The sequence below is a fragment of the Sinohyriopsis cumingii genome, chromosome 6 (genome assembly GCF_028554795.1).
Source record: "Sinohyriopsis cumingii isolate HCF-2022 chromosome 6, ASM2855479v2, whole genome shotgun sequence".
NCBI lineage: Eukaryota > Metazoa > Mollusca > Bivalvia > Unionida > Unionidae > Sinohyriopsis > Sinohyriopsis cumingii.
In genome coordinates this window covers 65765190-65781329 of record NC_142966.1, presented here as the reverse complement: position 1 = coordinate 65781329, position 16140 = coordinate 65765190, and the positions used below count along the sequence as shown (strand labels likewise).

Genomic DNA, 16140 nt, shown 5'->3' with positions numbered 1-16140 from the left:
ATACCTTTGGTTAGCAAATATTTTAGCAATTCTTGTGCAAGACTATATTAAGAGGGGGAAAAACAATGGACAACAGATGATTACATGCAGTTTTGAGCATCACTAAATCGCTGAATTAGTAGGTTCACAAGATTCTGGATCGATTTTTAAATCCCGAGAATCCAATGACATTGGTGTGATCTTCGTTATCTTATCGTGGGGGATAAAGAGATAATTGTAAAATTTCTGAAGTCAAAGATTTCAGTGTTATTCTTACCTCTTATCAGGTAGAATATATATTTTTGTTGTTCACTTCCAATTTTTTGTAACTAAATATACATGTTGATTTTTCCTACTTACTGATGGAGTCACCTATATCATATCTTTTATTTTCTTCACCCAACCCCGGCACATACACAAAATAACTAAAAGTCAGGCATGTAAGGACTGCTCTGGACTGATTATGTTTACAAAACGACAGTAAGTTTGTGCACAAATGGAGCCAGTACTGGCATCTTCAAGTTTATCAGCAAATAAAAGGTTATCGGGATAGGCCATCTATATAAAATCTTTCTCTCCCTGTTGCTCTGGTCTCTCATATCAAATTGTAGGACACTTTTTCGTTTTATCTTCTTTTAAGAGATGTTACGAGAGTTTAGCATTAGACTCACTGGGCAACGAGGCTGAAACATTAGGCAAGGTTCACGAATTTTAAGGCAAAATGTCCAAGGAGATCCATATTTGATTGTTACTGGGGCTTTGTTCTATGAAAAGGATTATTGCCGTTCAGAGTAGTATATCGACGCTCCGTGATTTATTTTCGGGGCTGGCACCGACCCCACCTAAATGACATTTCTGGATCTGCGTTTTGACCAATCACATATGTAATGTGCATATACTAGTGTTATAAACATTATACAATTTAAAATATAAAGGAACACCAAATAATATACATTGAGGAATGTTTCGTGTGTATTCATTTCACTAAATAACAGATTCTAACTGTGAACGCGCACTTGTTTGAACAAAACTAATGAAACACAAACTTTATGCATTTTTTGACATATGTATATAGGGCGAAACTCTTCTGTAAGCATGAACCTCAGCTCAGTGAACCGGAATCTCCTGCAGACGAGAATAAAAAAACGGAAACTCATGTCGATGGTGAAAATGCATTTATTTGAACTGCTAAATTCCTGGCATATATTTGAACAGAATAATTATAAATGGGAAGTGCTGTAGTTTCCTTATCTGTGAGACAAAGATCAAGCAAATGTCCGAGGGCAGGCGAGGTTTCAAACAAAATATCCCTGAGAAGCGTGCCGAAATAAGTCAAATCTGAAGTATTTGCATAATAAAAAAGATCCACGGCCTTTAAGACGAATAATTACGTTCTTTAAGGATAGTCATTTTAAAAAAAAGTTTGTATGCTTATCGTCCTATTATCCAATTGTGATTGATGGTATCCATTTGAATACTTAATCAATAGATGTATTTCGTTTGAAATTTAAAATAAATATTATAGCTTTATTAATCAGGTGTGCGGCCTCAGTTTGCATGCTTTATCGATTGCCACCGACACAACAGTTTTCTAAAAGCCACATTTGCTCAACTGAGTTGCAGTGGAGAAATATCATTACATATAAGTATTAAGTGGCCACAACTGTCAAGTTGACTTACCTCCCATGTTAAGCTATATGAACGACCGGCTAAGCATCGTAGGATTCAAATGTCCTAACAGGAACGAAATTAGTCTAATTAGTAAGTATGAATCTGTGCCAACATATACGATAAAGAAACTATTGGCCAAATTGGCATTGGAACATCTACTGTTTCCGATATTCTAATGAAGATGGAATTTTACAGGAATGGATTTGAATGCAACAGTGATACAAATGTTTTCAAAATTATAGTGTTTGTTGATGAACCAATTTGAAATATTAATTTCTCGGGTCATATGTTTGCAATGAAAGGTTACAATATGTATGTCACCACTACATCACCAGCATGTTTTGTACCCCTGTTAGAAGTCAGATGTTACATACAGTAACGCTATAAGAACGGACTCTCTCACAGGTCCCATATTAATCAAAAGAGTGAAATGTATAGGTGCCTATAAAAGAGAATGAAGGCTCATCGAAACTACAGAAAACGAAATTTTACCTGGTGGCAATAGGTTCCCGCGTGTGGAAAATCCTTAAAATTGGGTCACAGTGACCCAGCTTTGAAGGACGATGTGTGTGTTTTTTTATTATCTTGCACCCTTATGTGCAGGCAGCTTATCAATTAGCACGAAAATAAGTTAGACAGAGTTCGCGCCAAATATAACACTACTGTATTTATTCAGCGAAAGTATTTCACAATTAACTTTTTGGTGCTAAATACATGCACTTTCAAAGATAAACATACCGGTGAATTTTTATATCAAAGGTGTTATATATAACAGTTTCAGTGTGGACAGGAACGAATCAGTCTATACAGAATACCTTCAGTTTAGATACGTTTTTCCTTAGCTGTATTTTCTGTGTAGATTTGGTCATAAAAGGTGAAAACATCTTGGAATTAAAGCAAAGACCATTTGTAAGACATCCTGGAAAGTAAGTCGCATTGACTCTGTCTTGATGCACGACACACGACAATACCAAGATGAACACTAAATTTAATTTTGACGTTTGAAGTAGTATACTCTTTACAGTAAGGACACAAAAAAGACACAATCTGCAAACAGTTTTGAAAATAAATCTGCAAAGTAGGTCACAGCACGTAAATTTAGTATGCGATAAATGCTCATTATAAAATGTAACCTCATTTTTAACTGGAAATGGATAAGACGTTTTTATAAAACTAGAATCCGGTCTCAGATATTATAAAAGTTTTAATACATACGTTATTTTAAGTCACATCGATCCTGATTTGGTACGCGACACATATTCATTTCTGGATGCTGCTGGGTGCTACTAGATGGCATAGTACACTGGTTATATCGAAGAAAAGGAGGACTGAGAGACCTACGAATGCAAGCAAGAACTCACTGATGGAGGGACAAACAAACGGGTTCAAAAAAGGACAACTTAAATCTTTCATGTACCCCGGTTTTAAAAGAGTGGGAAAAACTACATTATATAACCCTAAAGGTGTATGCTTGGGATCAACATCAGTTGTTTAACTTATGTTTGTACTTTTAATATAGTTACTAACTTAACTTGTAATATTCTTGAATACTGTTGCAATTATTGTCTTTAAAATAAACTTTCAAAGGCAAATCTGATAACGTTCGGTTTCATGTTTATGATCAGGTAGGCCAACGGATGAATAATTTTGTTCTTATTGCAATGAATAGCCAAGTATGTGCTGACATATCGTTAAACAACATACAAATACTTAATCATGTATACAGCTTTACATTCCTGAAACAGCTTAGGTCGTTGACCTCCTTTTTCATGTTAAACTTATGATGGTATTAACTATACCATTATGTGCTGATGTACTAATCACCATCACAGAATCAACCAATTATTATTATTATTATTATTATTATTATTATTATTATTATTTGATACCGTAGTATTATAGGTGGTAGTACAAGCAGAAGTATATTCGTCAAGATAATCTCATAGTTACAATAAAATTTGAGCTAGGTTTCTCGCCTGGTTAGGCTTGACGCAAATAAATGGGTTGTTTATCTTAAGAACGTTTTTATTCTGACTCAGCGATTTCTTGTAAGGCATGTGTCGAAATGAAAGTAACGGCGAGATTGCATTTTCTTAGAAGGCAAGCATGGAAATGAAAGTAAAGTCGAAATTTTCTGAGTCCATATTGGAAATCTGTACAGACGTGCTGCAGTACGGAAGTTCGAGTCATTTTTAGAACCAAATTCGAAGTGTATGCAGATTATTTTTAAAAACAAGTTCAACATTTTAAAATTCTTGAGTTTAAACAAGAATATTTCATTTTATTTCAGCAGGTGACTGTGAACTCATTTTCACGCCTAACTGATTTTTTAATCAAATTGTGTTGTTAATTTCACATCATACTTATTTTATATTATATATGAGTACATGCTGTTTCTTAGTGCCACACCAGTAGCACGAAGGAAGGTCACTGTGAACTACATTCATAATTTACTGACCCCTCATGTTCGTCTTATATATGATATGAAAATCTTATGAAATATAATCGCATGATAAATTGCTTAACTAATGTATATCGATCTGTCAAATTAATGCCCAAAAGAAATTGGATTTTAGGGCAATATGTCTAGTCAGATTCATATTCGGGTTTCATGTTGTTGGGTGTAGTGGATTGACATTCCGTCATTTATGTTTTGGGTTACAAGTACAATAGTGGAGATAAAACTGGCATAATTTATTGTAAAGTAAAATCATTGTATCCGTTTCTAGTTTAATATTACTTAATTTGGTTACCGCAAATAAAGATGCTTTGATACAATCAAACATGCAAAATGATTACTATGTAAAGGCATGTAAATATAAATGTACTTAAAATCTGTACAGTGTCTGAATAATAGAACGATGCCCATATAAAACCTTTTCTATTAGTTCTAAGATGTTTGAAAGTTTCAAACGAAAGCTGTGTCAGAAAAACCTACATGATCATAGACACACACACACACACACACACACACACACATACATATATATATATATATATATATATATATATATATATATATATATATATATATATATATATATATATATATGGAGATTGGTATTTATTGACACTATTGAAATTCTCATAGAAATACATTAAGTTTAATATAAAGTTCGCGTGACATTGTAGCTTTCTTAATGAGCCATTATGATTCTATAAATTGGAATACCTCATTGCGTGAAGGTAGTTTCAGGGCAGAAAATAATTCTGTCCTCCCATTTTTAGTTATGTGTAATATTGTGAATAAGCTTTAAAAAAAAGGGTACTTTGATATCGTGCATTATTATACCACATCGCAGAAAGCTCTTCTTGAAAACATCCCGGCAAATGTGGATTTTCCGTTTTGAAAACACAGTCTTGAATGGCTTACATTATTATAAAGTATTATAGAAAGATTATGGTTGAGATATCGTCTGCTTGAGTACAATTTGGTCCATGTGAATTTTAGAAGCCAAAAGATGGAGTAGATCCATATATTGGTGCCGCTCAAATTGATCATTTGAAACTTTAGTCAAAATAGTAAATTTCTTTATTGCATTATCTTCAAATGACTGATGACAATCAATATTATTTCCACCCCTAGATACCCAACGTTTGCAACCCCATCACCTTAAATTCCATATTCAACATTCGAAATTATTTAATTATCGCTTATTCGTTTGCTCGTTTGGCTCCTCGCTCAATTCTCATTGATATATTTACTGCGTTTGAGTGTTTCCATTGAATTTGTAATTTATTTCCATATTTTGTCACTTTGCATTAAGAGAAACCATGGTATTTGTTATAGAAGTTATCTCATTGTTTGTGTAATGACGTGAACTAGCATATTTTCTTGCATATCTACTGAATTATGTATTTTGCACTTTAAATTGCAGGAATATTTATGAGAAATGTCGAGTGTCGGACCAGGTATGTAAATACGTTCGTAAGTAGTTAAACGTGTGTATATTGTCAAAAAATTGATGCCATGACTCCATATGAAAACAACCCTCTGGACACTTCAGAAAGATGTCGCTGAGGTTTCCGACGGGTATCCAATATTAGAAACATCCAGATGATTAATACTGGACGTCACTAAGGCATTAAGGACACTAAAGGGAATGCATAAACGTTTCCATAGGATTAGCATTTGTGGGCTGGCATAAGGTAAGTTAACATGGTGACGCCAATAATATGTTATCTTACGTCGTTATGACATCCCATAAAGTATAGTGCGCTTGCGCAAACAATGGCAAATGCCACTTATTTGTTTTAAAATATAATGGTCAGAATCAATGGGAGAAACTCTTTATAAAATAAATGACGCTCTTACCGAAAATAAAAAATAAACATAAAAACATATGTTACAAATAAAGTGGAGATAATTCTACTTATAAAAGTGTGCAACAAATAAGAGAGAGAGATTTTGCTAAAATTTACCCAAAAGGGCGGTTAACTTTATTCACAAATAAAAAGGAAAAAACAATTAAAAAATTACTCGGACCATAGATAACGGTTTCACTATACAGTTTCATAAAAGCATAGGGTTTTGAATTTTCAAAAAAAATAATCATCCAGGGTTTGATGACTGGTTATATTGGTTATTTAAGAAACGGTCTTGTATACCTTACTATTGTAAAAATAACTTTTATTTTCCTCTTTAGGTAAGGTAGGGTTATGTACATAAATTGGTGAAGATTGGGTTGTAGTGTATTCGCTCGGCCTTAATTTAGATGTTTACGTTTCAGAAGAATGCTAGCTCCGCTTAGTCATTTTCACTACCTGAACTAAAAATATAAATGGGAATAAAAGCGTTGATAATGTTCTGTTAAACCTGTTATGTCGTTAATGCATATATCTTTTCCAACTATTTCCGATCCTAACATCATTTCGGTGTAGGTTCTGCTGATTGGTTCGAACAGTGATCCCCATATACACGGCAGAATACATTTTTCATGTGAACAACAGAACCAATATTACCAAAAGGACAACAACCGATAACCGTGGCAAATTCAGATCCTCATATGGTTGTTTCCCTTGGATCCTACCATTCTGTTGTCTTCTGTTTGATCGTATACTTGCATATACCTTCCTTCTTTTAACGTCTGAGGCAAATCCACCGTCATTCAATCGAATAATAATATATTATAATGACTAATGACACAAACACTTATATCACAGACGTGATGATAGAAAACCGCACAGACTTAGGGGAAGAAATTATAAACGCTTACCTACTGCTCGATGATATCGATGTAGAACTGAACCTAGTATAAGCCATCGATCTGAGGCCTGATCGAACGATGTTGACACTAAAACAACAACTAAAATTACTTGATGATGGGTTACTAAAAATCTAGTATATTAGAGAAATAAGCATAAACCGTTATGCGCTATGTGATCAGAAAAGATTTAATATATGTATTACAAAGTTAATAATAATGTTTGTTAATAATATATGTTCACAGGAATAACGTTAATTTTGATTTAAAGCTAACAGTGGCAAAATCTGTCGGTTTTAGGCGATGATAAGTATTGCTGAAAGCAGAACAACAAAAAATATTATCTGATTATGGTATATTAAAATTTAAATATGATCGTAATATATTGCTAAAGCAGAGTATATGTCACATGAGCAGATATTATTTAGAAAATTTGGTACAATTATGGCAGTAATCATGGGTGGCAATGCCGTAATAATCATTATCGCTTACAGAGGACACAATAGATGTTACATCATCAAGTAGTCCCTTTCAACAAAGGCAGAACAAAAGGTGACAGTGCTCTGACATAGTTGCATTAATTACTACATATGAAGATATTTCAGTCATAGTACAAGAAAAGTATCATTATGGTTATGTCAATATTTTCACCATTTTGTATGTTCTCAATGAAAACAGCTTCACCTTATAACAACCCCTCTGTCAGATGCATATATTAACGTAAGAGCGGAACAAAACGGGACATTGCTGTGACCCAGGGCGTAATAATAAGAGGGGAAATAACTCTTACTACATAAAACATCAAAAATAAAGAGTAGCATATACTCACTGAAGATGAAAAATGAAGATAAAAATTACAAATATAGAGAAATAAAATCATACCGTGAAATTACTAAAAATGGAGATAGTTGATTTTTTTGGTTAAAAAATAAAGTTGAAATAACCCTTGTTTAGATTAAAATAAAGAAAAGAAAATAAACCGATCTCCAAGTTTAGTAAATACATTTTAAAAATCTGAGAAAACAAAATTAATTATTTTCAAAATCACAATTAAAAAAGTTGCAGAAAAAATCAAACAATGGTTTAAAAAAATAGATGCATAACCGATGCAATAGTATAAAATTGATTGAATAAATGAAGCATTTGCAAAACATTAAAAGTTCCATTTCAAAACAAAAGAGTAAAACATTTAAAATAATTTTAAGGAACAGAAGTATTTCAAAAATGAATTTAACAAAACAGCAATAAAAGAAACACAAGAAATGGAATAAAAGAATTTTAAAAATATTAGCATTAAGAAAAATTTGTACCAAGATGTTCACAGACATTAAAAATATTTTTTTTTTTTTAAATCATCCAAAAATGCTCAAAGCAAATCTACATGATATAACATTTTCCCAAAAAATAATGAAAACAAAACTTAATAAAAAATTAAAATCAATAACAAAGGGAAAAGATAAATATTGCATCAACTGAAAATAAATTTTGCAGAAAAAGAAAAAATGAAATTCAAACATTGTCAAGAAATATCAGAAAAAAATATTTAAAATTAACACAAATTGAAAAAAATAATAATCTTAATACAAAATACATTTCACAAAAATAATGTAAGTATCTAAAATTTGGAGGAGACATTAAAAACGAAGCGAGAAAATCATTAAATATTTTAAAAATTTGAAAACGTACCTTTTTTAAGAAATTGTAAGATTTCAAATGTGTAAAACGTTTGGAAAAGTTGTGAAGGATTTAAAATAATAGTTCAAGTGTTGCAAACAATAAGGTATCTAAAGATATCATTTAAAAATGTATGAAATAACTTTACAAATTTAAAAGAAAATATATTAATAGGAAAAATAAAATGGTTCACAAAATGTACAAATATGTATGTATGTATGTATGTATGTATGTATGTATGTATGTATGTATGTATGTATGTATGTATGTTTTTTTGTGTGTGCGTGTGTGTGCGTGCGTGCGTGCGTGCATGCATGGATGGATGGATAGATGGATGGATAAGTGTGTGTGTGTGTGTGTCTATGTATGTATGTATGTATGTAGAGGTGTATGTATGTATGCATGCATGTATGTATGTATATATGTATGTACTACTGCTACTACTTTTACTACTACCATTACTACACTATTATTAGTACTACTACTACTACAGCAGCAGAGGGGGCGAATCGGACATTTTGTCCAATCGTTATTTGGCTTAATTATTACTTTCTGCACTCAACGATCTAGTGTCGTCAGCGCCTGGTAAAAAAAAAACGACGACGTCGTTGGGGGATCGTCGCGTCGTCATTTGGTTTAATTAACACCTTCTGCGCGCCGATCCCCAGTGTCGTCAGCGTCCGGTAAGCACATCGACGACCGCGTCGATGTCATCGCCCCCTCTGCTGCTAAGTGGTTATTTACAATGAAAATTATTTACAACTAACCGAATATTTGGTCAAGTCCGATACGATATCGTGTCCGAGGATCATGTAAATTTATCGTTATGAATCCATGTGGGGTCGACTGAGCATGACTAAAAAAGTTTCGAAAAACATTAAAGTCCATGTCACCGCCGCACCATGTCTGCCAAATATTTCGTAGCGTGTGTGTATCAACGCCGTTGAATACAGCAAGAATATTGCAGTTATCTCTGATTACTTTTGGAATCTGAGTGTATCGTTGAGTGACATATATCACGTCAGTGTTTTTATGCCTGCCTCTGGAAAATATCCTAGCTGGGTTCTTTTGATTGTCTAACATAACATCATCGTACACGACTAGATTGTTAACGTCGCCATCAATATCATCAATACCCGGTGCATCATTGATATCCGTAATAAACTCAATAACATTCTTTTTAGCGATCGCTGATGCATTCTCGTTGAAATCTTTCAACACCTCGTAGCATCGTTGATCATCTACGCTAGGAGCAACCAAATACAACTTATCCCACTTCATCCATCTCATTATTAAATTGAGTAACAATTGCGTCTTGCCGGATCCAGATGGTCCGATGATAATCATCCGGATCGAGTTTGGTAACGCTGCAACATGCTTAACTGGTTCTCTTGTTTTAGTCGCCGAAAAATCAATTATATTCATATCTCTATACATAAATTATGGATCTATATTGTGTGAAGTGTAGAGTGCGTACTGGCACAAATGATATGACAACCGTTACGACAAGAAATAACAGATCGGCGCTTACTGGTAAGTGTGTACAATGCGGTACAAAGAAATTTAGATTTATTTCTATTAGACCCGGAGATGTTTTAAAAAAAAGCGAGGAGGTGACATCGCAGCCAAATTGGCAAAACTCCCCGGAACACCGTGGGCAAAGTATCCAGGAGAAAAACACCTCCCAGGATATAACTACTGTGGCCCCGGAACACGATTAGATATTAGACTCGATGATCAAAATCAGCCCAAACCCGGTGAGTATCCAATAAACGCTATCGATAAGGCGTGTCATGCTCATGATGTTGCTTACAAAAGTAGCGATCTGCAACAGCGTCATATCGCGGATGTAAAATTAATTCACGCATTAAATGCTATTCCTGATAAATCCGTCAAAGAAAAATTGGCCTCATGGTTGGTAAAATCGGCTATGAAAGGTAAATTAATGATTGGCGCTGGTAATTAATAACAATCATCCAAGAAAAACGATGGATTCCATCTATTATTCTCCGAGAGGATACTGGAAGGGGAAGGCCGCAATTGGTAAGCTTGCAAGCGCTGCAAAGGTAACAAAGACCACTGCGGCTAATTGGTTATCCAAACAGGCTATATGGCAAATCTATCTACCACCGCCTAAACAAATCAACTTCTCGCGCTTTGATGTCAGCGTACCTAATGAAGTTCATCAGGCTGATATACTATTTCTGCCGCATGACAACGGTTACAAATACGCGCTAACCGTAGTTGATGTTGCGAGTCGATACAAACAAGCGGAACCATTGAAAACAAAGTCAGCAACTGAAGTAGCCGATGCGTTTGAGCGGATTTATCGAAGAGGTCCTCTGCGCTGGCCAAATCTATTACAAGTTGATCCTGGTAGTGAATTTCGCGGCGCTGTTTTATCAACGCTGAAACATCATAGCGTCGCGATACGACGAGGTCATACTGCGCTACATCGTGATCAGGCAATTGTTGAACGATTCAATCGGACTCTCGCTGAACGGTTATTTGGATATCAATACGCGAAGGAATTCATCCAAGAAAAACGATCTCGTGAATGGGTTAAAAGGTTGCCAGGTGTAATTGCAGCGTTAAATAACGAGATTACCCGAGTAATCAACATGAAGCCCAGCGACGCGATTAAATACGAGTATATACCCGGAAAATTAAAAATAAATAGCGTTTCTAAGCCGATTCTTGGCGATGTCACTGTTAGATATCTATATGAACCAGGAGAGCTTGAAGGCGGTAAAAAAAGGGCTACCGATCCTATTTGGAGTGTTACCACACATAACATATCAACGATAACACGATCAACTGGTAGACCACCGATCTATAGACTGGATTCAATTGCTCCTCAGCGCGGATTTACACGCGAGCAACTACAAGTGATACCTAACGATACTCAATTACCCCCGCGTGGTCTTAACTAGCGCCGTTGCGTCTATTACACTCAAGACAGGTCAACCTCACATTGTTTTTGACATGACCGAGACTGTTATCGATCCTATCCACGGTAAATTGGCGAGTGTCTTTATCCGAATAACGCCAACTCATTATACAATTGCAACTCGCGCAGTGATTATTCTGTTGTTGTCGTAGCGAGATTATTAATTCGGCATCAATATCAAAACGCCGCTGTTTTTTTTTATCCTGTTGGCGGTAACCCGAGAGTTTTCTATCAATGACGCTTGCATCGATGGTGACTTTGTCGCCGGCTTCGTCGGTGGCTTCGTCAATAACAATTCTTCGAAGCTGATTTATCCTTCGTACTCTGGACACTGCAAGATAGACTAGATTCGACCATTCGATGCGATTATCAACTATCCAAACAATTGTGTCCGTGATGGTTAGTCCCTGCGAGGAATGTATTGTTGTTGCGTATCCTAGCGTCCACGGGGATTTATCAGCACGTAGCGCGTCCTCGACGACGCTGATATCAACGAGCACGATATCATTCAGCACGAGAATTTGTTTTTCTGTCCGGCCTGGAATTTCAACTTCAATGTTCTGCCGCCGTGTGTCCGCGGGTCTATAACATAACGGCACTGGACGCGTTGGAAACTTTTCCTTATGCAACGTAAACAACTTCCGCTGAAGTGTGTCTCTGACTATCTTTCTACTCGCTACAATCAAATCGTTTGGTCTCCATGTTTCCCAGAATTCATTTAACGGCGTTTCCGGAATCACCTCGCGAATTATTTCACATTGAATTCTATCCGGCTGTAATCTGATTAATTTCTTAACCTCGCGCAGTTGTTCATCAAGTGCTCGGTAATCAGTATCGGTTTCTTCATAATAGTCCACAAAACCCCTTAACCAATCATGTGGACCCTCGCCGACAAATGGTGGTGGTTGGCCATGGTCCCCACACATGATTACCGCTGTATTCGCGCGCAGCAACCACTCAAGAAACATTTGTAAAGTATCTAACGAAACAGTACATATCTCATCCCAGATGATAATGTCGGGAATAAATTTTTCACCCATTCGATCAGGAGTCCACTCACCGCCGCTGTATCGAAAGAAGCTGTGATAAGTAACGGCGTCAACATTTCGTTGTTTTATCTCTCGCGCTAGTCTATGAGTCGGTGTAAGCACGATTATACTTGCCCGCGTTCGAAATAATTCAATTGCCCGAGTCGTCTTTCCTGACCCGCCACAGCCGCTTAAATAAACCGTCTTGTGTCTACAAATTGGATCAGAACACGATGGTGCATTAGACCATTCTGACAATTTATCACCGCGTAAGTAGTTGTTCTCAACGGTGACATCTGCTGACGGGGAATAATCGCGTCGTATTTCATTTTTAATTCTCCATGTACCCCAACTCTCGTCCGGACTAGTAAACTCGGCTACGTTTCCCTTATACGCTACGTCAACATAAAACGAATCAACGGCTACTCTAACCGCGGTATCGGGGAATCTATTTATCATCGAGAATAAATTGATAGCGGCATATCCCAGCATAGACGCCCTCAAATGTGGATACGCCGGGCTGTCTCCATCGCTGTAGGTAACAACTGTACCCAACCTCGTTCCATTGGACAAGAAAGCTGTTTTGCAGTTCACGTATCTATTTTTTGCCACTGTGTCCTTGATTACGAAATCATATTCTGCGTCATCTATAATCAGCCGTGAGCAATATCGTTTGTAGTCGTGGTTTTTTCCACCTTGTGTGAACTTACCAATTATTCTTCTACCGAGATCTTTTGCCTCGCGGTTTCGTTGGTTAAATATCCTCCTGGACCATTCGATGATATATTCCTCGTCGGCATCAATGTTTTTTCTGGACTCGTCAATTATGCTATCTAGACGCTCCGGTTCTGGTAACCAGACTTCAGTCTGTGCCCGGTATGATATAATCGCGTCACTGACAATCAACGAAACTAGCATGCTACAATCAATCATATACCGTAGCAGCGCTATTGGCAGCCATCTCTTTTCAGCCATGTGTCTACCGATCCAAATATAGCAACAGCGATGGAGTCCTGCCGCGAATTCAAATGATACTATGCGAGCGAATCCGGTTAAATCAAAATCAGGCAGTGGTCCATTAATAGCAACACGAGTCATTTCATGACTGGGGTGTCCAAATCGTCTAAAGTACTCAGCGGCGGATCCATACCCGAGAAAACTCGCTGGATAACAGGCAACCATATCAACCGAGATCATAGCGTCGCGGTTGTATTCAGTGTTCCATAGTCCACCGTGATAGTATTCCAAACAACTGGATTGTACATCCGGTAGAAATTCCCTGCGCGTTGGTCTCCACGCATTTTTCCTTGCTGCAACATGAGCTACAACCGATGGAATCGTAAAACAATTTGTTAGCAGTTGTTCATCATGCTCCTCAAATTCTATGGCGGTTTTTTTCATCCTGTTGTGAAATGCTTCAGTGCGATATAATTCACCGTTTGGTCTTACAAACTGATCAAAGGTATCCGCATCGTTTTCAGCGCTGCGAAGTAACCACATTGATACAGGGTCGTTTTTACACAAGTAGGCAATAGCATCAAATAGTTTCCTCTCCGCGAGAAAACCGTCCTTGGAGAATTGTTCTCCCAGGAATTCTTCGGGTATATACTTTACTGTTCTATCCCGTGGAAATATTGTGATCACGGGCGTCCATGCGTGTTCGTTATGATCAATAATTTTGATTGGGGCTCCCTTCGATTTATACTTCGATTCGTATAATACTTCACCGGTTATCGTTGTAACGGTTATTGGAAATCTCAGCGATGTTTCTAATCTCGCTATGTCGCTGATGGTTGCTCCACGCTCTTTTACGGTTAGTTCCCACTGGTTGATTTTGCTACGTCGTAAATCAGTCAATTTGTTTCCTCGACATGCATTTGTAAAATGCTCTATTATTCGTTCTGCTACACAATTTATCCCAGTTGACTGTTTCATCGGTTTCAGTTTTCCGATATCAGGTTTCTTATTTAACGGGTATATTCCATAAACAACTGCTGTTTCAGGATACGCTCGTTCATAGTATGGTTTGTCAATTCCGGTTAACAACCCCGGCTTGGAGTCGCGGCTGACAGTGACTGTTTTCTTGTCGCTGAGAACTGGTTCAAATTTATCACGCATGATCCAATCGCCTGATTCCACCCGGACAATGAATTTTACTCTGAAGAAATACCTTTTACCGTCAAGTTGTGATATTATCATTGCTGCGCGGTTGTCGTTCATGGTAGCATCAACAATGCCATCAATTCGAAATGTTGACCAACTGTGAGATGCGCCATCACGCTTGAATTCATTGATACAATCGCGTATTTTACTCAACAGGGTTTTATCGTTTATTAACGCTTTTGGTGTGTCCTTGAGGACTCTATCGAGATTAAACCTAATATTTTTCCGGGGTTTAATTGCTGCCAATCTCTCGAACTCATCCATATAATTAAAACAAGTATTTAAATGAAAGAATATAGTATAATGAATCACTGCAAATGGTTGATGATTGGGTCGACAACCCCGTGCAATAAATCATGTAGAGGTGAATTCTGCGGGTATCATTTACAAAGCGTTCGTAATGGTTCTCTTGGCCCCCTCCCGTGCTTGGTTTGCCACGTCGGTGTAAGAGGAAAATCACAGTTGTGTATCAATTGTGGCGGAAAGCGATACAGGGAACTAAAACGCTATTATGACAAGCGAATTAAAAACGCCGTCATCAACCCCACCGCCGACTTCGTCATCAAAACCCCCCAAGACTACGTTGAAAGATTCATAATTAAACCAAATAATAAATTAGACAAGTAGTATTATTATACAAATGGACCAAGAATTTCAGCCGCATCCCCTGCTCGTCAATTACGAGGCATCTCGCGACGGTATTGTTAGAAATCGTAGACTGAAGAAGCCGGTTGGATGGAAAAACAATCACGGGTATTTAATGTTTACTGCTGGAGGGAAAAAATATCTCTGTCACAGAATCATCTATGAATGTTTCCACGGATTGATCAAAGATAGTCTCGTTATTGATCACATTGATTCTAATTATCAAAATAATAGACTGTGTAATCTGCAAGCCATCTCTCAGAGTGAAAATAGTAAAAAAGGCCAAACTGGTAAATACTCAAAGAAAGCAAAACCCGTAAAGTCATTTGATACAACAACTCACGAGGAAAAAATATTTCAGTCGATGAATGAGGCAGGAAAATATTTTGACATTTGTATCGCCTCAATACAATTTGTTGCAGAACGAATATATCAAACAGCGATCTCAAAAAAGACGGGTCATAGAATTCGATTTTCATATATAACATCAAAGGGAGATAACTCGTTTTGTGATAGCGTCGCATGACAAGAGTTACGTCCCTTGAAGTCTAATTAATGTTGCGTCCCTTGAAGTCCAATTAATGTTGCGATTAATTAATCATTTTACGATGAAAACTAATGAAATACACGCTATTATCTAACAGCTGTATTCTTTTTTTTAATGTTTTATTTGAGTATTTGGTTTCATTTAAATGCCGTGAAACACCATTAATAAGTATTTAAGGATTCAAACGATTCAAGGGAATTCAAATTAACACACACCTTGTGACTGACGCCGCTGTATTAGTCACTTTATATATAAGATGACTCGTTATAAGCCTGGGGC

The 16140-nt window shown here is 36.6% G+C and overlaps 1 protein-coding gene across 2 annotated transcripts in view; it reads left to right on the top strand.

Annotated features, from left to right (window-relative positions):
- LOC149797112 (placenta-specific gene 8 protein-like) overlaps positions 1-16140 on the top strand; it is an 83333-nt gene that overhangs the window by 41036 nt on the left and 26157 nt on the right. For both annotated transcript variants that reach the window (XM_089961782.1, XM_089961781.1), the window contains exon 2: positions 5529-5562. In XM_089961782.1, coding sequence (XP_089817908.1) covers positions 5544-5562 — 19 coding nt within the window. In that variant the 5' untranslated portion in view covers positions 5529-5543. The remainder of the gene's footprint in view (positions 1-5528; positions 5563-16140) is intronic.